Below are 24,149 nucleotides of genomic sequence, written 5' to 3' on the forward strand. Positions count from 1 at the left end.
CTGTTTAAGTTTCACCTTAACTCTATCCCAAGGCTACTTTTTGCCATAACTATGCAATCACCGTAAGCTATATTAATACAGCACTTGATCACGACTACTGAAGTGCTTAAAGTACATATTCGCTATCATGTTACCTCTAAATAAAGACTATTTTCCCAGTTTCTACAGCAAAACGTTTTCAAAAACGTACAGGAAACTGCGGAGAATATTAGATTGTGTATTTTCATGTACATGTAGTTTCATCAGACCACCTTAGATAACACCACCTGAACACACAATACGAGATTGATAGAGGCCACACTACACACATATGTTTTATATATATATAGATATATATATATATAGATATCTATATATATACATATAGATATATATGACAACTAGTATACAAAGGGTCAGAACTCTTGTAGAAGAATAGGCCTGCTTCTGCTTTGGGGTCCTGGTGGGACAATGTGATACACTTTACTCCAATCAAAAGTTTTTTCATAACGATCACAGAAAAGACAAGTGATTTCAACTTGAAGAGGAATATACTTGTAAAGCCCCATCATCAAATTCAGTAACCAATGACACTAACCGTTCAGGTTGAGCAGAAGCTCACCTTGTAGAAAGGTGCTATTCCTATTCACAGTAAAAATTAATTTAATATATTTTGGCATGTTAACCCCCCCCCCAGCATTTAGTGAGAAACATAGTATAATCAAGATGCATTTCAAAAACCTATACTAGCAACCCCCCAAAAACATTAGATTTAGAATGAGTTCAGATTTATACAGCATCTATACAGTAAATCTCAAACCTATGCGGTTGTTCTAGGTCAGTGCAATTAATAGGAAAGGAGACATGGAAGGTCACTTGAGATGCACCCCAGGGGTCCACTCACCTGCCCAAAGGGATTATTGCACACTACTAAGGCCTCTCAACTGTTATCACAAGTACATAAAAATACCAGGTCTCCCAGTTTTCTAGTTTTTAATTCTCTATATTCTTCATAAATATCAATAGTAGAGGTCCCCTGTAAGCTGAAAAGTGCTCAACTCAAAATATATAGCAAGATCATTATCTTCTTCATCGTACGTGTCATTGGCCCAGGAAATTCATTAGTTTGGATGCCTCAAAGGTTCAGTGAATCGGAGCCAATCCAAATTGATATGTGAAACGAGACAAACATGTTTAGTGGAATCTGCAGGAATCATTAGCAAAATCAAACTTCACACGCGTACTGTGGTCCATTCAGTGACATGCAACAAAATGACATCCGAGGTGACAAGAAACAACCTTCAACATGGAGGAACATTGATAATCGCATGATTATGACTTTTCATCATTGCAAATCTTTGCTGTAGAAAAAAAAATAGCCATGTAAGGCACAAAAACCAAAGCAGCGAGTATGGTTCGTCTTTACCAAATTTCCTTCAGTATCTTATGAGACTGCTATTGTACTTGCATACATCCCACACCAGAAGCCTTACAATAATGGTCAATCATGTACTGCATTTCCATGGGTATGATACAAGTTTGTGTACACACCCCCACTGCAATATGCAAGCAACTGAAAATCTGCTTTTTAAAAAGTTGGCTAGAATGTAAAATCGTGATCTTGAAGGTGGCCTTCTATTCAGGGATCTTGCTCCATGTCAGGATAACAATGTGATGATGAAATAAGACCAGAGAGGAAAACCAATGATCTGACAAGACAAAAAATGTCTCATCGTTCCATTTGAATTCAAAGGACTGCGCTCAATGCAGTTGCAGGGGTTTGTTGCCATAAGGGCAGACAGCACAGATCACCCCATCTAAGCTCCATTTCTCTAGTATGGATGGAGAAGCCTTCTGGATCCAGCTGAGTGGCTGAACAGCAGGCTTTGTCAGTGCTACATTTCAACCTGCCGCCCACTGGGAGCAGACGCCCCGCTTTATTTGCAAGCCAAGCTGCTGATCTCAGGTAAAGCAGACGCATCTACAAAAAAACTGGTCAGAATGAGAGCCACTAGGTAAATATACACGTGAGAAGCCACGTGTCTTAGAACTGTCTAGCAGGGTAAAGTATTAATGCTGCATGAAATTTATTCAGGAAGTGAGTCCATTTTCCTCTTCACTGTTTAACATTAATACACGTCTTCCTGAATAAACTGAACAGGAATTAACTGTAACCTGTGACATAGTTACACTCAAGTGTGTCAAGTAGAAAACAGTAGCAAAGAACCCCCAGGGGATTGAGAACAGTTACAGAATGAGAACTTCCCACCCCAAACGTTTTGTCCTTCCATTCAAGTCGTAGTGGAATTCAGGTGCAGTTTACTGTTGGTCGAGCTGAAGAAAGAATCAGAATTCTTACCAGGTCAGATTGAAAATACATACAGCAACGCTCTAACAAGGATTGACCATTTTCACATTCAGTCAGTGTTACCGAAAATGTTCAAGGCTCCTCTGCTTACAGTCATTAGAAGAATATACTGACTCCTACATCTTTTCAGTTACACTTAGCCAAATAAGTCTTTGAGATCATTGTTGACAGACGTGCTATGTTTAAGCCCGCTTTGGTTCATGTTAGGCGCAGTGGAGGGTTGGGAAAAGTTATGTGGGCTGAAAAAGGGGTTGGCCTGCATCCCAAATGCACTGGGCACTGCTCCCATGCCTAATGGTGCACTCTGGAGTTGAGCAGTCTGAGTAGCTTGGGCCGAACCAAACTGATTGAGCCAAGGGGTGTTTGTTCCGGCGGTAGCCTTGGGACCCATTTGGTTGAGGGTGACTTTGGGTTTGCTGGAGGTGAAGAGATTATCCAAGGCAGACATGTCAGGAGCTTTGTTTGTCTGCCCTGGGTTTCCTTGATTCTGGGGCAGGGCAGTGAAGTTTGGGGTGCTGGTAGTGGTGGCCATGCCCCCATAGAGTCCGGGGCCTGGAGGGCACATGCCCATCCCCCCTGCCTGGAAGCCCATGGCTGGGTTGAAGCCATTTGCTGCAGGGGTGCCCATGGAGCCCATCATGGGGCTGGGGGAGGGGAAGGCAGCTATGGTGGTACCCTGGACAGGAGCAGGTCGTGCAGTGTTGGCCAGAGACAGGCTATTTAGAGACGTCATATTGTTCAGAAGACTGCTGGTCAGATCCTTAGCCTGCATACACAGCAAGAGAGAAGGACAGAAGTCATGTACAGTCTTGAGGGAGACATTCTTGAGAAAGTGTGGATATACCGACATCTCACAACTGCTGTAACACAGCTTGGGGATAAATGGCAACCTTGACAATGTCTGCAGATTTGTGAATGGGTGCTTACAATTTGCAGGAATGCCAAAAAACAGGAACAGGATATTGGCAAAATACTGTAATGTGTCAGCAATTAATTATTAACAAGAGCTGCATTTGGAGCAGTTGCTGTTATTTGAGCCCCTAGCTTGGCATCTGTCCTTATTGCCAATGCTTCCAGCATAGGCAATAAGGGCAAAGTATCTTGAATTACTATTTTGTATCCCTAATGGTTTACGGACAAACATTTTGTATTTTGTGTGTTTGTATTACCTGTGAAGTGGTGGTAGCTGGTTTAACAGTTTGTGGGGCTAAGGGTTGCTGGTTCCTCAGTTTTGCTGCCTGCTCCTGCTCCTTAGCCAATCGCTGCTTCTCCTCCAGTGTGAGAGACATCTAGTGAGACAGGATATACATGGAAAGAACAATAATTAATCCATGTTTAAAAAGAAATATCAGGTGACTACTACAAAACCTGATGGGAAAAGGGTGAAATGTGTGTTGTTCCTGAGATAGTTGCCATACTCTATTGGGCTGGGAGGCTGGTGCTGAAGATCCATTCTCTTTCCCATTAACTCCTGTACTGCCAAATATGTCATCAATCTGAAAAGCAGAGTTTAACATGTTAGTGGAAAATGCAGATATACACTCCTCTGACTTTGCAGTTCAGTTCGTTTTAGTGATGTTCATGTAGTTTGACATGGTGGTGACTTCCAAAATTTAAAAAAAAAAAGGTTTTGTACATCCCTGTTAGTATCTATGTACATCAGAATCTGAATCAAACAGTCATTTCATGCACTTGCACACATGACATGAAACTAAACATCGTTTTCCCCAACACACAGCAGTGCAACACATACAACTAAAAAAAAAAATCACTGTCCAGGAGAATCAACGCCAAGCCAGGATAACTGTCGGAACTGCCGGTCTGCATGGGCTAGCAGTTAGCTTAGCCTGCCCTGCTTCCGCATCCTGTCAGACCACCCTTGGCATTTCCTCTTCGGGCACAGCTCTGGTCAAGGCCGCAGTCCTTGGGCCCACAGGATACAGCAGACCAAACTCCCTCAGCCTATCCAGCACTAGCTCTCCCAGCCAGACACCTTCGACACACCTCCCCGCACTCCACACGATGACACTAAAACACAGTCAAGGCTAGGCGAGGCCGCCGCCAGACCACCCTTGGTGTTATCGGAACTGCCGGTCTGCTTGGGCTAGCAGTTAGCTTAGACTGCCCCGCTTCCGCATCCTGTCAGACTGCCCTCGGTGTTACCTCTTTGGGCACAGCTCCAGGTAGGGTCGTGGTCCCTGGGCCCATAGGATGCAGCAGACCAAGCTCTCCCGGCCATCAAACGAAGACAAATTTAGACGCAGACGTGGACAAAGACACTGAGTGAGGCCGCCACAAACATGAATTCGCGCCGCCATCTTCCCACACTGGACGCATGTGAATATCAAAACATCTAAAAACTCTTAGGTGCCTGTGTACACTTTCCTTACAGACAGGCATCTTTTTTTTTCCTTCTCTCCTGACCTCTGTCTTAGTCATCATGGAATTGACTTCTAACCTGGTTGCCGGGGCTGGGTGTGCTCTTGGTCTCCTCTGATTGGTTCCCTTGGCTGGAGATGGTCATGCTCCTGGTATTGAAAAAAAACAACCAGAAAACCGAGTCAAAGGGGATATGAATAAAGGCACTGGTGTTCAAACCAGCTAGTAATATCAGCCTCACTATCATCCTCATCCTAAACATGATACATTCACTTACAACCAGGTTCTCTGTCCAACACTGGCTAAAATCCCCATCAATATGCATGAGGATTTGCTGCCTGCCTCACTGACATATCTACTTGTTGAAATAACAGACCACACTTAAGGGAAAAATTTATCTGGCCTGTATTTATATTTTATACTTTGGTCCGTTCACTTGCATGGGTATCGCAGGATGCCTAAGAACAGGCACTAGAGAGCAGCAGAAATGGTTTGGCTTCATTTTTAAACCAAACTCTCACTCCCTAAGTCCAGGCCCACGCTATCTCTCAGTCAGGCTTCTGCAGTGCATTTCTCAGCAGTCCCCCTGCCCATTCAATCAAACCACTGCAAAGAATCCACTATGACGCTGTGCGCTTCGTTTTCAACTTGCCTAGTTGTTACTGGCTACCGGTTGCTACCCACATTAAGTTAAACACATTACTGCTGGATTTCTGAGTAATTCAAAAAACTGCATGACTTACCAGTAAGACCCTGTTAACATATTTATACCTGCTCACCCTCTCCATTCTACTTCTGGAAAGTTACTATGCCCACTTCAACAGTGAGGATGGTGGAATGAACTCCCGCCCATAAAAATGTTCCCTCCTCAAGCATAGCTTAATCCATACATCGTGATATGACTGTGATGCCTATTTGTGGCATTGTGCAGCTAATTTGAAATCCACATTTTGCCACATCACTACTGGTAATCTACCTTCTGTGCACTTACACTAATCTCACTTGACATGAATACAATTGAGTTCTCCCAGATGCTGGTAGGTTGACACACGGATATATCGGAATTACTGACTCTCTTTTGGGGATAATAATAGAGGGATAATAACCTCTGTTGTTCTTGCATGACATGCAGTTGTTCCAGCTTGGTCTTATGTTCGGCCTCCATACGATTCAGCATGTCCCGGATCACCATCATGAACGAGTTAAACTGAAACACACGATCCATCTGTTAGTATGGAGGAGATGGGACTGGAGGGTAAATTATGTGAAATTCCACTGTTTTGGGTGAGCGACCCTGTTTGTGCATGTTTGCCATATGCCTGCCACGCACCTGGTTGAGATTGAGGTTGTTGTCTATGCTAAGACTAACTAAGTGAGGCAAGCTCTTGGTGGAAAGGTGTTCTTTGGGGATGCCGAGTTTTTTATGGGTGAAGGTACACTTATAGATCCCTGAGGAGAAAAAAAAATGATCCAACAACCACACATTTATCCTTCAAGGCTGCTAAATTGTGTTAATCATTAAGGAGTGAAAAGAATACATGGAACATGTTACCAAGGATTCCCATGAGTACAGCTGGTTCTCGAGAGGGGATCTGTTGTAAGAAGGGCAGAATCTCATCGATGACAAACCACTTGTCTAGATATTCTAGAATCTTCCCCAGACACACCAGCGAGTTCACCCGCACCTACACAAGGACAAACGTAAGCACACATTACAGAGACAGAATGGATACAGAGCTGGGTATAGCATCACCATGACACAGATGAAACAATTTCCCTAGATTATAGTCAGCTCCCCGGGTGATCAGTAATAACTGATGGCAAATGCAGATCGAGAGAGAGAGAGAGAGAGAGATGTAATGAGTTAATTTGATGAGAATTCACCGCTAGTGAGGAGGTCTGGAGGCAGGCTGACTTGATGCGGGGGATTAGGGAGTTCTTCATAGAGGGGTAATCAATCAGGTTGGCAAATGTTGGAATGATGTTCAGGCACAGCTCCTGGTAGGGCACAGATTAGTTGCTATTAAACAAACATGGGACAAGTAGAGTAGTTCTTATTGTGTCTAAGGTGGACTTGGCTCTACTTTTATGCAAATGTAAAATTTCCAAGTGAATTTTCCACATATTCATTCATCTATCCAACCATACCTGCTTAATCCAATTCAATGTCCCAGGGACAATTTTTTTTTTCAGGTAATTTCTAAATTTTCAAGTGTGATATTAGGATGAGGCCATCTCTAGAGCAACAAAACAGTATTTTACTAGAAATATCTATAAGGTTTACATCCACAAAATCAGGCTACTTTAAGGCAGCCCAAATTCAGTATCAACCCCCCACCATTACTTGCAGTCCTAATCACATAAACGTTAAGTCCAACCACTCAACATAAAGGGTGACATTTCCCTTGGTGACTGATCTGAAGGCAAATAGGGAAGGTTATGATAGGGATGGAAGGGACCCTTTCCTGCTCCCTGTACCTGGATCTGTACAGAGGGGGCCTCCAGGGCTCGGTAGACCATAGGCAGCACACTGTTCTTGATATCCTCTGCTGGCGTTTTGGTCAGCAGCAGGTCCATCTTCTGCAGAAATATCAGCAGGATCTGCATGACACAGAGACATGGTTAAGAACTAGGTAGGGGCAAAAAGGGGTGGTTGGGGGCAAGACAACTCTGTTCTCCTCCAATGTTAAGAGAATGAATAGCAGTTAATAGGAGGCTATGATTTTGGCGAATGAAATTATTTTTCTTAAGTATTACTGGAGATGCAACAAACAGACACTGGTGAATACTAGTTTAGGATAGTCTTGGAAAAGACCACTCACCATATTGCTAGCCTAAAGAGGCATGAAAATAAGAATAGAGAGAAAGACAGGTGTTGATACAGTATTAGTACAAACTACAAACATTTTATAGGGCACTTTCACTTGTAAGGTTACACTGATCCATGCAAAATATTAAACACACAATGCCAAGAGCACAAAATAGATTACATCAAGAATGAAAATCGAGATGACTCACATTGCCCTAAATGTTTTTCTAAAGGAAAGGCAATGCTAAATATCTGGCAAACCCATGCTTAATAATGTACTCATACTGAACCATGGCAAATAAATGCTACACAAAAAAGACCTGAGTTTAAAAAATATATATATAATGAATGAAATGGGGGGAACAAATTACATATAAACAAAGGATATGCTAAACATGAGTAAATGTACATTTAAAGATACCAACACTTGTGAAACCTGTTACAAATTATAATGTGAATATTCATAAAAATGAATGTTCCTTTCATTGGCCCCCCTCTGCAGAAGATTAGAGCCAGGTGACCCACAGTATAGCATCCTAGCAACTGTTTAAGAGTCAGCGTCTTGCCTAAGGGCACTTGAATATGGCACTTGTGCATGCTGATTTAGTTGCCAATACTCCTAGACAACTGCCATCAAAAAACTGCACCAAGGATGCAACGCTGTAGGTCATCCTGCACTCAGGCCTACTTGAGGAGTGCATGTGTACAGCTCTGTATGCTCGTTTCAGCTTATTGTGCTAGTCACTCTGGAAAAATGTGGGAAAAACAAGATCCTCTGTGTGATGATTACCATGTGTGACAATATGTAAACTGGTAAATAGTGTCTTTTTTTCTTCTGCTGACACAGTGGAGGTATTTTAACTGACTTCACCACTGCTTCAGCTTCACTTTGATGAGCCTGGACTGGGGAGTATCTATTTTTGAGCTTTTTTTGTAGAAATTTAGGCATGTCAGCCCCTACACCTGTTATGTACTAACAACTGCTTGTTTGTGTATGTTTACCTGGACAGGCTCCTGCTGCTTGAAGACGGGTGTGAGGTCTGGCAAGATGAGGCGGATGTACTCATCCTTGGTGCATTCCTCAGCAATCAGCAGGACATTGGGAAGCACGAAGGGCACCATGTCCGGGTTGACGAACTCCGAGGTCAGTGCCGGCAGGATCCGATGCACCACGACCCTCTGACAGAAAGGAGAACAGTGAGGACAAATAGTATTTACTAGTGGATGAGAGTCAATTTAATTTGGTTGAATCTTTGACATTAAGAACAGGATGACATCACACAAATTCCAAGTTCCATAGCAGTAAAAATAAGTTAATATGCTCCAAAAAAAAAAAAAATCAAAAACACAATGTAAAGAGGAGGTGATTTTATGGAGGTGATCATTGGTCTGATACAATGAAAATCCCTGGATTTGGGTAAATCTGAAAGGAGGCTTTCCAGGGAAAAGATGGATTCAACTTGGCAGTCCAGAAAGGGGGCTTATCAACAAGGATTTGATGGCAAGGATTGGAGGTCCAGGAAAATCCCATAATTTTGCTGTGGAAAAGACTCAGGAGTGTCTGAGCTTGATTTTTGTGTGGGTTGACCTGCAAATCACTGTGTCTACACTTTATTTTGAGACAAACGCTCTTAAGTGAAGACAAACCAAGTGTCTCCCACTGGGTGCAGTGGATGTCTCAGCAGTCTGCACCGGGGTTTTCCAGGGTGACCATTCTGTTTCCCCAAGAGCGAAAGTAGTCCCGTGTTGTTGTGATTACCTTGGGTAGTTTAGGCAAGACTTTGGGCAGGCCTTTATAGAACTGGGACTTCTGCAGATTGTCCCTCTGAAACAGGGTGTCAAAATACTGCAGGGTCATGGCGCCCACATCGTCGAAGAACGGGATCTGGATTACACACATAGGAAACTCAGGTGTCAGAACAGACATTACTGCAAGAACCGTTTACCAAAACTGTACATAGTACAACGCTGAGGCAACAATGGCCCATGTCTCAGCATAATTCTGAGGTCAAAAACACAAAAAACAATCAGTTCCGTTTCCATTAGCAAATTTTAAACAATTCATTAAACAATTACCCTGCACAAAGGAGCATAACACCCAAGAGTAAAAAAAAAAAAAGTTGAACTGACAAAAATAACTTTCAATTAGCCCTGTGATGGCCTGGTGGCCTGTCCAGGGTGTCTCCCCGCCTGCCGCCCAATGCCTGCTGAGATAGGCTCCAGCATCCCCGAGACCAGGATAAGCGGTTCGGATAATGAATAGAACTTTCAATTAAAGATGTTCAAAAATCTCTATCCTGCCTCTACTGCGAACGCATCAACTTTTCCATTTCAAGCTACTGAGATATTTTTGTGACATTTGGAAGATTTTTTTTTCATTTCCCCCATTTAGTTTCTCTTCTTTGTGACTTCAATGACATAATAAAGCTACTATAATGACAATGCAGCTAACATTTCTGTGTGTACATGCATGTGGGCATTTGCATTGAGGATGCAGACCTTGGTCATCTGGTCGGCATCAGGTCGGACATTGGGTGTGACGCTGAGCAGCATCTTGACGTGTTCCCGCACCTCCTCTGGGATTTTGTTCAACAGCGCTGGACTCATGCTGCTCAACTAGAGAAGAAAGGGGGAAAAGAGGAGAGAAAAAAAGGAGTATGAAAGAAATGAACAATGATGTGTTATTGTTGACATGCAAGTATTTAAGTATATGCCAATAGTTACCTTTATGATCAACATAATATCTAAAACTTAATTTCATGAATCAATTATATTCATCTCCAGATCCTTGTGACTCAACCTGAAATTTTGTGATGACTCATGTTAGCTCCCCGAGTGGAATAATAATACATTTATGAGCGCCTTTCAGAGTACTCAAGGACACCTTACAAAACAGTTAAAAACAAGCAGCACAGTATCGGACAGTATAAAAATAAAACAAAGCAGGGGTATACAAAAATAACAGGTATAAAAATCCTCTGCGCAAAGGTCAATGTGAGTGCAACCATTAAAGTCAGGATCAGACTGGATATGCCAGTTTGAAAAGGTGTGTTTTGAGATGGGATTTGAAGGTGGAAAGAGAGTCAATATTGCAAACATCTTGTGGGAGAGAGTTCCAGAAGTGGGGGGCAGAAGGACTGAGGGCTCTAGACCCCATGGTAGTCAAGTGGGCAGACGATGTGAGTTGAATGGCAGAAGAGGATCTGAGCGTACGGGAGGGTGTGTGGATATGAAGGAGTTTGGAAAGATAATACGGTATTTAACATGGAGCCAGTGGAGCTGCTGAGGACAGGAGTGATATGATCTATGGAAGGAGTTCTGGTAATGATACGGGCAGCTGAATTCTGGTCCAATTGAAGTTTATGAAGACACTTGATGGGAAGACCAAAGAGCACTGGCTAGTATGAACCATTGTGTGTAACTCAATCTTTTAAAATAATAGGCTTTACGGAGGTCGGTTCGTAAGTACCGGAGTTTGTAAGTCAGGCATTCATAACCTGGGGGCTACGTGTATTGTTCGAAGAGGTCAATTGCTGGTGAATATTTTCAATTTTGGCATTAAAAAAGGTCTGATCTAATTAACTTCGCATAAGATGATTTGGCTGTGGACAAAGCCTCCTTATCAAGTATGTGGTTGTCTTTTATGAACAACAAGGCCAGTTTTCGCATAAAGGCATTCCACGCTATGGCCATGAGCTCTAAGCTGGCGTAATGCAGGTGTTAACCAAGGAGCAGAGTGAGCAAAGGAACCCGACTGGGTTTTTAAAGCAGCAAGACTCTTTAAAAAACTATAAAGTTCATCGTTGCAATGAGAAAACAGTTCATCTGGGATGGATAAATTGTCTTTGTTGGGGAGGTTTTCAATTCCACTAGAAAGAGCAGATAAATCAATATTCTTAATGTTATGGAACGAGACGGAACGCAAGAAATTTGTTTTGGATAAAGTTAACATTGGAAGACACTACCTTGTGGTCAGAAATGAGAAAACCAGATAAACTGCAATAAGGAAGAGTTACATCAGATCAAGGCTGTGTCCTTTAAAGTGTGTAAGAAAATCAATATATTGCTGTAATCCAAAATTGTCCAGGCATGATGTAAAATTCCTTGTGAGGGTATTGTTGACATTGTCCATGTGTATATTAAAGTCACCCAGTAATATTACATTAGGGGACAAAAATACAAGGTTAGAAAAACAAAGTTTGTTAGAGAACTTGTTGGGTTTGGGTGGTCGATAAACAGTGGTTAGTATAGCAGGATTAGGCACCTTGATTTATAGGGCAACGGACTCAAATGAAACGTGCACAAGCACAGCTACACAAGACACTTTCCACTGTAAAGTATCGTGATTTGCAGGTGCACACAAACCCAGGAGGAACAGTTTGATATATGCTGTGAAAAGTCACTGGGTTGCTGCCACGTCTCAGTCAAGCATAAGAAATCAAACTTACGATCATTCAGTAGGTCATAAAGTAGAAGTCCCTTGTTGGTTAGCAAGCAGATGTTAAATAACCCGATGGGATTGTTTCTGTCGAGTTTGACACTAACCGACCTGGCTAGGTTAGCTAGCGTGCTGTGGTCAACAGTCTGTCCCTACTTTCTTGAGGGATGAGGAATGGAAGACCAGAAGGAACGTATTGGTTTTGTGTCGTCCAAACTGAAGCTCCAGCAGGAATACAGACCAGAATCTCTCTTCCTGCATACTATTCAAAGCCCAGTTGAGGATAACACAAACTATTTAAAAATGGATATAATGTCTGGCTATGAAGGTCATCTACACTGATAAACAAAGACAAAACAGTCTTTTGTTCTCTAGAACGTATAACAAAAGCCAGACAAATACAACCTTGCACCATGGATGGTTCAGAGTATGCAGGTTTACCTAACATCCAATCACTAGAGCAGGTGATTTCACAGATCTGCACAAATTCGACCAAAGAGAACAGACCAATTGGTGAATTTGCCTGTTGTAGCGATTAGCTCAAAAGAAATCCTGCATACTCATGCCGTTCCATGGCATAAGGTATACGGTTGTGTATGACTGTAAAATGGATGACATACTATGTCAAACCTTTGAGAATGCTCTCACTCCCGACACACCATTTTTTCATTTTTCTATGTGAGATACTACAGTGCTGTCCTCAAAATTGCAGTATAGGGTTTTGGGTTTAATCTGTATCTGGTATGACTGACCAACAGATGCACAACAAAACTAATTAACAATTTCTCTCCAAGTCTGTTCTTTATTTATTGTTGAGTACCGAGGCTGTACTTCAGCTAGAGGACAGAGAGCCATTTATCCATGTCATTATGAGAAAGAGTAAGACATGTATCAGAATCATGTTTATTGGCCATGTAGGTTTGCACAAACATTGAAATTGACTCCAATTTCATGGCTCTCTCTCAGTGTACTTAACATAGAATAACAACATAGTTTCTTAAATTGTTTGTCTCCACAACCCCACTCTCCCTCTGCCTCACCTGGTCCAGTTGTCTGCTGAAGCTCTTGAAGATGTCATGCTTGTTGACCTGAAAAACAGGCTTGCCCTCACTGAAGACAGCATGCACAACCACACCCAGGGAGTACATGTCAGAGGCGGAGTCACAGCTGACTGACAGGATGTACTCGGGGGCCAGGTACTCCGGGTTGGGCAGGCACAGCGGAGGGAGGTTGGGCTCCCATTCTTTGCATGTGTACTTAGGCTTAAAGGGGTGAGGAGTTGAAAAAGACAGGAGTGTGAGAGCAAAAACACACAGAACGACTACATCTTGCACTTGTGACAGCACTCGCATGTTTCGTTCCATGATATTATTACTTTGTGTCCTTTAGGCAAATGAACCGAGTAATCTGTATTTAAGTCTACATTCATATTATAGATTCTATGATGACATCTGGCCAGATAAAGTGTCCCATTTCCGTTATGACCCATCACTAACCAGTAAATTCCCCTATTGAAAATGTAATGGTTTTGGCTGTGGGGAAAAACAATAAAATAAAATCCAAGATTTACAGTAGTGTACCTGACATGGTAAATCTCTCTCACACACACACAAACACTCACCTCTGCGTCTGAAGGGTTAATTGAAGAAATGCTGAAGTCAAAGCCCATAATCTTCCATGCCCCGCTCTTGTTGAGGATGATGTTCTCCGGACACAAATTACCATGGACCATTTTCACTCCACTGTGGAGGAAGGACAGGCCCTCCGAGATCTGAGGCAGGAGAGATTGAGGAGGAGGAGTTGGGGGGGGGGGGGGTATAATTTTAATAACAGCAAGAAAAAAAAAGTAAAATGAGGGGAACGAAATGGCAAGTTAGGACCAAAGTGAGAGGGAGAGGGAGAAAAAGGGACAGATAGAGTATAACACAAGAGGGATTAGACAATAAGAACGCAAAACAATCCATAGCCAGAGGGACAGAGAAAACAGCAAGAAAAAGAAAACACTGGAAGAGAAAATGAAAGAGAAAGGGTAAAAGACTGAAGAAGCAATGCCCTCCATGATGCTACATTTCAACAATCTGACAACAAAAGAACAAACCAACGCTGAACTCACAGGCCAGTCCATATGTATAGCCTAGCAACACGTTTATTGACTTTGCAGCAGAGCACAGTGAGTACTCGTCGGGTTTCCAGCTAACAACAGACATAAAACCTGTGGGGCTTGAAACTGAGCTGGCTCAACTGGCTCTGAAAGGCAACAGCATGGGAATGCATCCATCCAAATACAGGCTACATGAAAGTACAACTTGCCCGACAACTGGATTTGTTGCAATAAGAATTAAGTTTAAGTCAAAACTGAAGCACTTGAGATGATTTCCATAAGGTAAAATAGCACTTTTTTATACTGTCCTAGACATGTTTCTTTTTTTCTTTTTCTTTTTAAACCATCAGTTGTCCAGGCAAGGGTTGCTGAGTAGACATGCTATTTCAGCAGTGTTTGTCATGAGTACCTAAACAGATGCTCACTGCAACAAGACTTCAACTGTTGGCCAATGAGTAACCACAGAGAAGCAAGTGCTGATTCAAAGGTGGTAAGTCAAATCATAACCTCTAAAATTCAGCAGCAAGTCAAAGCTAGCGAGACAAACAAATTCAAACAAAAAGGCAGCCGATATAAGGCATATTTGTCAAAATATTCCATTTTTAAGCACCCTCACCAGATATTATTTGCTGCAATTGGTGCATAATTTGCTGTGGCCTGCAAGCATGAGCCAAGTCTTTTGAGGGGTGAGAGGTGAAACATCAAAAACAGCCGACACTGGTTCCTCATCTCATCTCATCATCAGCCACTACCCTGGCTCCTGTATTTTTGAATCCAGAAAACTAAAAAGTGGGATGTGTGTCAGTTGTTCACTTTGTGTTGGTACCATTTACCAACCTCAGCTGATATGTTATCACGTTCTGCTTTAAAAGGGGATATGTGTAACAATTGGCCAACTGTCAAATTCAACCTCCAAACAAATAGGGGGCAGCATATTACCAGAAAGTTGGGGCGATGTGCACAGTCCCTCCCAAAGGGACTTCACCCAAGAGGAACTATGGGAATTTAGGACAGAACTGCGCTTTTGTCACAAGGATTTCTAACTCGTCGCTGCAATTTTGCATGCACGTACACAAAAAAATACATGGAAACGTAGGCAATCTTGTCGAGCCACGCACAAAGAAAAAATATCGGACCTTAAGAAAAAAGCATTTGTTTGGAGGGTGTGCGGCTCATAGACTGACATTACATGACCGTACATGGCACACTCAAGCTGAGACACAAAATCTTCCAAATTTACTCAATTTTTTTAAATCATTGTAATGTCCTCAATTCTCGCTCTGTTCCGACACATAATACATCAAAATGTTTGCCGACTTCTTGTGACACTCAGGATGTAAACATCTAGCTGTGCAATTTATAGTTTTTGAGATACGAGCATTTGTTCGAAGGGTGCGCTCCAGTACCGTCAGAGCAACGCCACTTCCTCGTCATTTCACGTTGGACTGAGGGCGGACTGGATGCTACAGTGACTCACTATCACTTCTTGAGGTACAAAGTGGTATTACAAGACGGAACGTGCCGGGCCGGGGCTAGCTGGTTAGAATGCTACCTTCAGTGGATATCTCTGCAACATAATACATAGACGTCTTTGACATAAAGTCAGAACTGTTATTTCTTCACATTCTGTTGATAATGTTAATATTTGAATGTTTTACACTAAAATAATTAATATAGCCCCTTTCAGTAAGGCTAAAATATTACATAATGCACCATTAAGTTGGCTCTTAGGCACTCTGAACATCTTGTCTGCCTAGCTACCTTCCTGTCTGTTTCATGTGTTACAGGCCAAGATAAAGCCAGTCTCCTACTGCTAGCCAATGACTAACCTCACTAGAACAAGTAATGATTAAAGTGGCTTATTCATTGGCATTTTGACTGCCTTTCTGACTCACCTGTAGCAGGCCATACTTCGTCTCCACGTCAAAGAGCTTGTATTCCTTGATGTCGCAGGGCACAGGGCTGGGCAGATTATCCCACTGGCCTAGCACGTTGGACAGACTGGCAAAGACTGGCTCTGTGCAGAATGCCAGGCAGTCCCTGAGGATGCGACACAACCTTTTATTTGTCTCATTTGAAATAACTGCTCTACAGTGTTGAGTCATCCTTGTGCAGGAAGGGGTTTAATCATGGGAGCAGAAGCAAAAGAGGAAATTGAGAACCTACCAGGGTAAATGAGAGCAAAATAAGAGCAGGTGCAAGAGTGTGTCAACCCTTGTGCTTACAAGAACCATGAGCGTCAGAACTGGACCTTGGGCAATGTTCTGGGCAATGTTCTACTGGGAAACCTTGGGTCCTGGCATTCATGTGTAAGTTATTTTGACACGTACCACCTTCCTAAACATTACTGTAGAGCAAATACGCCCGTTTATGGCGATGGTCTTTCCTGATGACAGTGGCCTCTGGTGGTTTTAATGTTTTAGCTGATTGGTGTACACACATACATGTGCACACACACACACACAAACACTCAAGAGGATGTAAATGAGTCAGAGTTGTGATTTAATTTTCAAGAAGAGGAAAAACTGCAGGACAGGTCTGTTTGCTGATGTATGTGTCTACTCACCTGGACTCTTCCAGAGGGTGCTGGACAGTAAGCAGACGAGGGTGGCGTAGTCTGGTCAACTGCTGCACCCCTTTTTTCAGGGAGTCAATGATCTGGTCCTTGTCAAACTTCTGGTACTTGTCTATCATCTTCTTGTCAAACACAAATACTGCAACCTCCTAGCAGGCCAAAAGCAAGTCCCAAATTTAGCGTCATCATGTCCACAAGCGATTATTGCTGTGGAATATGCTAGACTGACTATATTAGCAGAGTCAGTGCACAGTCACTATCCTATGCCTTTTAAATCAACCAAGACATGTAGGCCAAAGCCCACACACAGGCATCTCTTTTTTTCTAGTTTTAAATGAATTTTAAGCACTTAAAAGCTAGAAAAAAAATCTAAAGGGAATTAGATGTGTTTCAGCTTTCTGGTTACAATCAATTTAACAATCCCACTGTAAGCAGAAATGTGTCACCAAAACACAAAAATGGTTGAAAAAGTCTGGTCGATAAAAGGTTACTTGCTCTTGGGAGAAATTTTAAAACTCTTTCCATTGCCCATTATCACATGATCTCTTTATCAACGTGTAAAAAACTCCACTTCAACCAATCATAAACAGTTTTGCAACATTAGGGTCCCCCCCCCCCCCCGATATTCTGGCATTTCCGTTCATTTCTACTTTCACTACTGAAAATTTGCATTGAAATAGCCCAGTTGAAACGGAGCTACAGAAAAACTCATACCTGTTTGGTGGACTTTTTGGTGCCATTATAGATTCTCCAGCACATGCCAGGCCCACCACTGGCAATGTGGCGGCCCACTTCAAACTCCCGCGTCACCGGGTTGCCCATGACAGCACTGGTGACATCAGCAGTCACCTTGGTGACAGTGCTTTTCAGCTTGTTCAGCATGGACTCCATGTTCACGGCTGACCTCACAGCTGAGGTGAGGGGGGCACACCACAGTAGACAGGCTTAGTGGGTAAAATGTTGAAACACAAGTTGTCTCTAAAATCAGTGACGAGGATGCAGGGAGGAAGAAGTAGCCCAACCCTTTTTCGAAACAGGCAAAAGCACAGAGCAAACCATCACACGCGTTGTGAAGCACCTGCCACTTTGTCAGCTTTTTTTTAAATCAGCAGAGGAATTTGCACATCAGCATCAAGCGAGAACAAGCCATTTTCAGATGTATGAGCTAGTATTAGAGGACAGACAAAACAGCAGATTTAACCATGCCAAATTTAGGCTCACATTCACATGCCTCAAAGAAACTTGGAAATATTAGGGGCTAACGTACATAGAAAAATAGTCTGTTGTTAATCGTAGGACATCACTATTCATTTTCATGTTAATCTCAAATGCCAACCAAAGCATACATGCACAAATTGTAAACAAAATCTACAGAAGATACAATGTTCTTTTATTAGGCTATAATCAAACAAAATAACTTCTTTCCTAATTGGATGAGACACTGGCAAGATGCGTTTTGCTTGTATGTCCGTCTGCCTGCCACTGATGTATCATAACTTGAGTTAAACACCAAAGTGGTTCATGTTAAAGTTGGGCAATTGGCAACAGCTTTAACAGAGTGACGAGCCAAGATGACTTTAAATCAGGGGTGGGCAATCTTATCCAGAAAAGGGCCAGTGCGGGTGAAGGTTTTTGGTCCAACCAACCAATTACACACCTGTGTCTCCTAATCAAGTTCCTCAGCAAAGACTATTGGTTGATTAGTGGGATCAGGTGTGTGTAGCTGCTTGGCTGGGACAAAAACCATCACCCACACTGTCCCTTTCTGGATAAGATTGCCCATCCCTTCTTTAAATGGATCGCGGGGAGAGAGCTTTTGGCTTGATAGGTCCTTTTTTTCCCCCTGTCTCTTTCTAAATAATCTTTCACGCTTTTTAAACCAACTGGTCAGACAGGCTTCATTTTATTCAATTTAAGGGGAGAAAAAACGGGGTAGATTATCAGGATAGTTCACATTCTAACCTACGTGTTGTGTTTTCAGTTGCGTTCCCTTGACGGCTGCATCGTTCAAGTCCTTGCAATACTAAACACGAGTTGCTAGGGACCTTAATTACACAGTAAAAGGTTGTCAACAGCCTTGAGGACAAAATTATACAGAAGAAGAAAAATAAGAGACGGCCATCACCCGAAAACACCTGCGCAAATGTAAGCTAACAACGTTAGCAAGTTAGCTTTCATGACTCGGGCGCAGTTCGGGAATTTCGTTTGGGTAACTTCGACATGCCGGACGTGACAACTCAAAACAGGCCATGACATTCTGAAAACTGACGTGACTAAAAACAACTTTACCAGGGAGATTTTAAAACCGACGTTTCCCAGTGCCTGCGACCAACTACCCTATAGCCAGTCGTAAAGGGCTAAAAGGTTAGCGTTACCTGCTAAGACCCGGAGCACTGCTGTCAAAGGAGACTGGTGGAAAAAGGGATCCTGCAGTGAAGATCATTGGTTAGGTAACGCTAGCTAGCACTAACGGGGGTTACCGACTTCATTATGTTTGTGTCGCCTGACCACAAGAGCCTAGTTTTACAGCACAACGCGCCAGCTAACGGTAGCCGAGCTAGCATCATCAAAGTCTTGTCCTCGGACGACACCGTCTCGCCACCGAACATTAAATCCTCAAAAATCACTTCGGTTTACCTTATTACCGGCGAGGATCCCTGGATTATCTTTTTAGTTTTTTGGTGAACTTTCAGTGTTACAGCTGTCAGTGGCGGCTGTGAGAAACAGCCTCCATGTCTGCCAGCAGCGCGAATGTGTTCTTCTTCTTCTGCTTAGCCTAGCTAGTTGGAAAGCTACACTACTTCCGGGTTTGTTTGTTTTTTTTTCATCGTCAGTCTTACTAATAACAGGTGGTCAGTCAATCGCCTGTTCCAATCAGGTCATATTTTTACAGCTAGAACAACCGGTTAATGAGATGAACTTCCCGACAGATTCGAACTGGGATTCTGCAGCCAGATCTCTAGATTAGATTAGACAGGATTAGATTGGTTTTATTAGCCACACGACCAAGGCCGGTGGAATTTGTTTTTGGTACACATTAAACTCCGAAGCCCAGTGCACACGTGGACAACAACAGAAACTCCACATGTCATCACGAACAAGACAGTTACACAATAACAGAAACAAACATTACAATTAGGTGAATGATGGTATTTTTGCCAATGGTGTGTGAGGAGGGGACTACAGGGAGGAACTAGGGTTCGTTTGATCGCCCAGTTAAGTGTGTGACGCACATGTGTTTGCCAGCGATGAATAAATCTTCAAACAAAGAAAATGGGCTTTCTTTCAGTGAACATTGTGACATTTTATTTGATCATTTTATCATCATAAAGGCTTGTTCAGACATTTATAAAGTGCATCCTAAGAATGATATTTACAAAGAACAAATAATGTGAAGTGAAATCAAGTTAGGGTTGAACCCTTGGATAAAATGTTACAAGAACAGTAAAACTCAGTATGAAGCTTAAAATCGTTAGGAAATTATTCAAGTCATCTGGATTGTTTTATGCCCTATAAAAACATTATTTTCCAAGTGTTAATCATCAAACTCCTCGATCTTTTAAAATGCAGTGTTATAAATAAGTTTTTTTAAAAGCTTGAGAAAAACAAACAACTTAATGGCTTACATGCCATTTTAAGGGATTACATAAAATTAACGAAGTCATCTACAGCAAACCTGGTATATTACCTTCACTTTCAAATCTTTTCCATAAAAGAGAAATTCCCTTATTTTTTTCCCCTCCATCTCTAACAGAAATAAATTAGACGATACAAGAACAGCATCAGACTACAGTAGCGTTACATTTACCAGTATTTTCCTACAGTAGCGTTACATTTACCAGTATTTTCCTACAGTAGTGTTACACTTACCAGTATTTTCCTAATATTCAGATATCATGCTACAGACAAAATTAAAAACATCAAATGGCTTCTATTCACTTGCTATTCTTTATCTGATATGTAAAATCACCTGATCAAAATTAATAGCTACACTATGTGAAACAAGTTGCCAGTGTGCACAAACCTAATGAGCCCAAGTTAAATTATTCAAAATAATATCAGATTTGTCAATATCCAGTTTCTATTGCTGTCAAAAGTAGTCTTACAAAATTGAGATGATTATATTAATCTAGGGGATGCACCGATACCAGTATTGCTGGAATCAGTATTCACTGGATCTTTTCAAGGGCCCAGTCATTTCTGTGGGCGGGCCTGTCCTCATGTACTAGTACTCGTAAAACTACTCCAATACAACCGCACCCGACACCCGACTAGACAATTCCTGCTGAAAAAGTGAGCGGTGCCTTTGTTCACCATTCGTACGGGAAGAGTGTGTCTGTGTTGCATGTGGCTGCCTACCAACCGTGTTCTAGGCCATCGCTAGTGGGTTTACCCCCTCGCACATGCACGTAGCACTGAAAAGATTTAAGTCAATGCCCATCTAATAGTGGGCCCCATTTACGGCTGCAACATGTCTATATAATGAGACGAGGCTGTACAATTGGCTCCCATTTTTCTTCAGCAGTGCAAGCACCAAAGAGTACCAAGATGTCTGCAATGAAGAACACGCTCGTGGGTTCATCAACACACATAACGGTAGAACTGAGTGTGTGGAACGCCTCTGTACAGGAAACAGAAGAGGTGTGCTGCTTTAGTGTAAAGAGACCATGCTGTCTATTAAAGACCGCAGGCTCAGAGTGTGGGGATTGTGTGTGAACAGCTACAGCTGAATCAACCGACTCAGGAGCAGACTGTATATCCACAGGCTACTGCGCTCTTAAAGGAGATGTTTTTGTTTTATTAAAAACAGTTAAAAACATTCCTGAACAGAACACACATCCCACCCAAATCGTCATTGTCTCCTGCTCTGCTTGCGAGGAGGCTTTTGTGGAGAAATCGGCCATGACCCAGCTGCTCGCCTGGGTTTGGCTCCCTTCTGCGGTGGCTGCTGCAGCTGAGCAGATGAAGAATGAGAGGCGGTGGCACAAGGACTAGCCGTGGTGGATTGGGCAGGACGCTTCCGTCGCTGGTGGCGCTCCCACCACTGACTGGTAGAGCGCTGTAGCCGCGGGGCTGGCTGAGCCCAGGTGATGTGACGCCGAATAATTTCCGCCTCCTCTGAAGTGGATTTAATGGAGTCCACCATAGCTTGGAGGCGAGAGCCAAACAAGCCGTCACGGCTGATGGGAGCCTCGACCTAGTCTCTTTGACGCCTCCGGAATAGATGTCTGCTGTAGCCACAAATGACGGTGGATCATGGTCTGCCAGGCTGCAATCCTCGCCTGGGAGGCTGCGATGGATGCGCACATCGTGAGGATGGAGCTGGCAGCTCTGCCGAGTTCAGATGCTTTCTCCGGGAGCAGCCCAATTGTCTGAGTGGTCAATTTAGTCAAAGAGAACACCAGTAAAGCGATATTGTTCGCCTCTGCCGATGTCTGGAAAGCGCACTGATGAGTCCAATCTGACAGGCGTACTGCAAATTGGTCCTTGGCAGAAGGCAGAATCGGCCTTTGTCCAGACACCACATTAATTTGTTTAATGCTTAAAAAACACCATCAATATGGACTCAAGTGGGGGAATGGGAGGATAATTGTGCTCCATGAAACCTTCCACTTTTAAAATCAGCATATAAGTGGAGACCAGTGCCCTCAGGTTCCTGGGGTCGGCTGCCGCACCCTCTTGATCTGTGGATGGCCAGAAAGCGGGGCCAAACAGGGTCTCGCCTGGTTGGTTGAGCCAAGGGAAAATCCCCACACATCTCGTCCGGCGGAGTCAGTTCCTGTTCTGGCGGTACGAGGAGATTTTTGAATGCTGCTGCCCGCTTAATAATCCCTGGCAACTCACGGCGAAGACCATCAATCGCTGGCAAGGCGATGGCGGTCGAGAATGGCACCCTAAAGACCCTTGGGCGTGTCTCTACTGGCTCGTCTCATAGCTCTGGCTCCTCTGCCTGAAGGATAGAGTCCAAGGGGGAGCTGCATGGTGAACCTTGAATAGAAGCGGCAGAGTCATCTGACTCCTGTTCTCCCAGTGGGTCCAAGACCTCCAGGGCTTCCTCAACCGAGATGTCCTCCTGTACCGGCCACACAACTTTGGCTGAGACGGCAAAGGCGTCAACACGCTTCCGCTTTTCCTCCTGGGGCAGCCGAGTGCAGTAAGGACATGACTCTTGCAGGGTGAGAGCCAGGCTGGCGTGTTCTGGGCCAAGACAAACCTAGCAACGGCCGTGTAGGTCAAAACCCATGATGTATCTATCTGGCAGATGGGGCAGATCCGGACACCACCTTGAGTGCTCTTGCTTTTAGACATCATGGTACTCCGGCGGCATGGTGGCCCAGTGGTTAGCGCTGTTGCCTCACAGCTAGAAGGTCCTGGGTTTGAACCCCAGGCCATCCCAGGTCCTATCTGTGTGGAGTTTGCATCTTCTCCCAGTATCTGCGTGGGTTTCCTCCAGGCACTCCGGTTTCCTCCCACCATCAAAAAAGACATGCGTGTTAGAGTTAATACTCCTGTCTGTGTCCCAGACCAAGACAATAGGAAGAAATAACTGGAGTTGGTCCCCGGGTGCTGCACGGCAGCTGCCCACTGCTCCTAGCTACACAGCTAGGATGGGTTAAATGCAGAAAGTAAATTTCATTTGTATGTATGTACAAAATGACTAATAAAGAGCATTCTGTTCTATTCAGTGCTTGCACCTGCTGAAGAAAAATTGGAGCTGATTGTACGACCTCGTCTCATTATTATATAGACAGGTTGCAGCCATAAGTGGGGCCCACTACCAGGTGGGCATTGAAACTTTTCAGTGCTGCATGCATTCTTGAGGGGATAAATCCACTAGCGATAACCTTAGAGGGCTGTGCCTATACTCATAGAATCTAGAGTTACAGTATGTAACTATCGTTTTCTGCTTCACTTCTGCTTCAACAGGTAAAAACTACATAGAACTGTGTAAAAAAAAAGTGAGTGAACTCTTATTTAAAAATGATTAACATAAATATCTCATTGTACCAGAGGCAATGCAATGCAGCAAGACAACCCGTTTTTCCCCACTGCACATTAAAATCAAATCAAATCAATGTGTATCCACGATCCTGTTGTTAAAACAATCTAGTTAATTAATTTAATACAGCCTACGCTTCCAAACCCTGCATAAGCAACTGCATTATCATTTGGCAAAACTCAATATGCATGCAGAAATGTCCTCAGAAAACAAGGCAGGTGCGCAACCACACATACAGATGCAGTTGGTGTAGCAGGTGAACAAACCTGCTCCTCCTCCCCCATGTGATGCGCTGCGTCCGTGCCTGGCACTAATTATAAATCATTTTAGTTGCTCTGCTACAGTTCAGTACTGAAATCCACTGAATGTGTAACAGGTTACATTTAAATGAAATGTGTGGCAGTGCCATGTTTGTTCAGGAAAACACAAAGTTGAATGTTAAAATGTCAGCAACAGCATCATGCTGTATATGTAATTTGTTACAGTCAGAAAGTGAGGCG

At 43.2% G+C, this 24,149-nt stretch overlaps 1 protein-coding gene across 1 annotated transcript; it reads right to left on the minus strand.

Moving 5' to 3' along the window:
* Positions 1 to 206: 206 nt before the first annotated feature.
* scyl2 (SCY1 like pseudokinase 2) lies at positions 207 to 19,407 on the minus strand. The gene is made up of 18 exons (XM_056276344.1): positions 19,287 to 19,407; positions 17,364 to 17,560; positions 16,641 to 16,798; positions 15,970 to 16,114; positions 13,595 to 13,744; positions 13,014 to 13,235; positions 10,035 to 10,151; positions 9,295 to 9,420; positions 8,538 to 8,714; positions 7,205 to 7,327; positions 6,611 to 6,724; positions 6,279 to 6,411; positions 6,057 to 6,175; positions 5,833 to 5,933; positions 4,806 to 4,875; positions 3,766 to 3,843; positions 3,517 to 3,636; positions 207 to 3,113 (listed from the first exon to the last, which is right to left on the minus strand). The coding sequence occupies exons 2-18, from the start codon at positions 17,538 to 17,540 to the stop codon at positions 2,484 to 2,486; spliced, it is 2,760 nt and encodes a 919-aa protein (XP_056132319.1). The 5' UTR covers positions 17,541 to 17,560; positions 19,287 to 19,407; the 3' UTR covers positions 207 to 2,483.
* Between the last annotated feature and the right edge of the window lie 4,742 nt (positions 19,408 to 24,149).

Source organism: Lampris incognitus, chromosome 3 (genome assembly GCF_029633865.1).
Source record: "Lampris incognitus isolate fLamInc1 chromosome 3, fLamInc1.hap2, whole genome shotgun sequence".
NCBI lineage: Eukaryota > Metazoa > Chordata > Actinopteri > Lampriformes > Lampridae > Lampris > Lampris incognitus.

Coding starts and splice junctions, on each gene's coding strand:
- scyl2 (XM_056276344.1), bottom strand. CDS start 17,540: ATGGAGTCCATGCTGAACAAGCTGAAAAGCACTGTCACCAAGGTGACT. Junction 16,115..16,640: donor CACCCTCTGGAAGAGTCCAG/GTGAGTAGACAC, acceptor TCGCATCCTCAG/GGACTGCCTGGCATTCTGCA. Junction 6,176..6,278: donor TGTACTCATGGGAATCCTTG/GTAACATGTTCC, acceptor TTTTCTCCTCAG/GGATCTATAAGTGTACCTTC.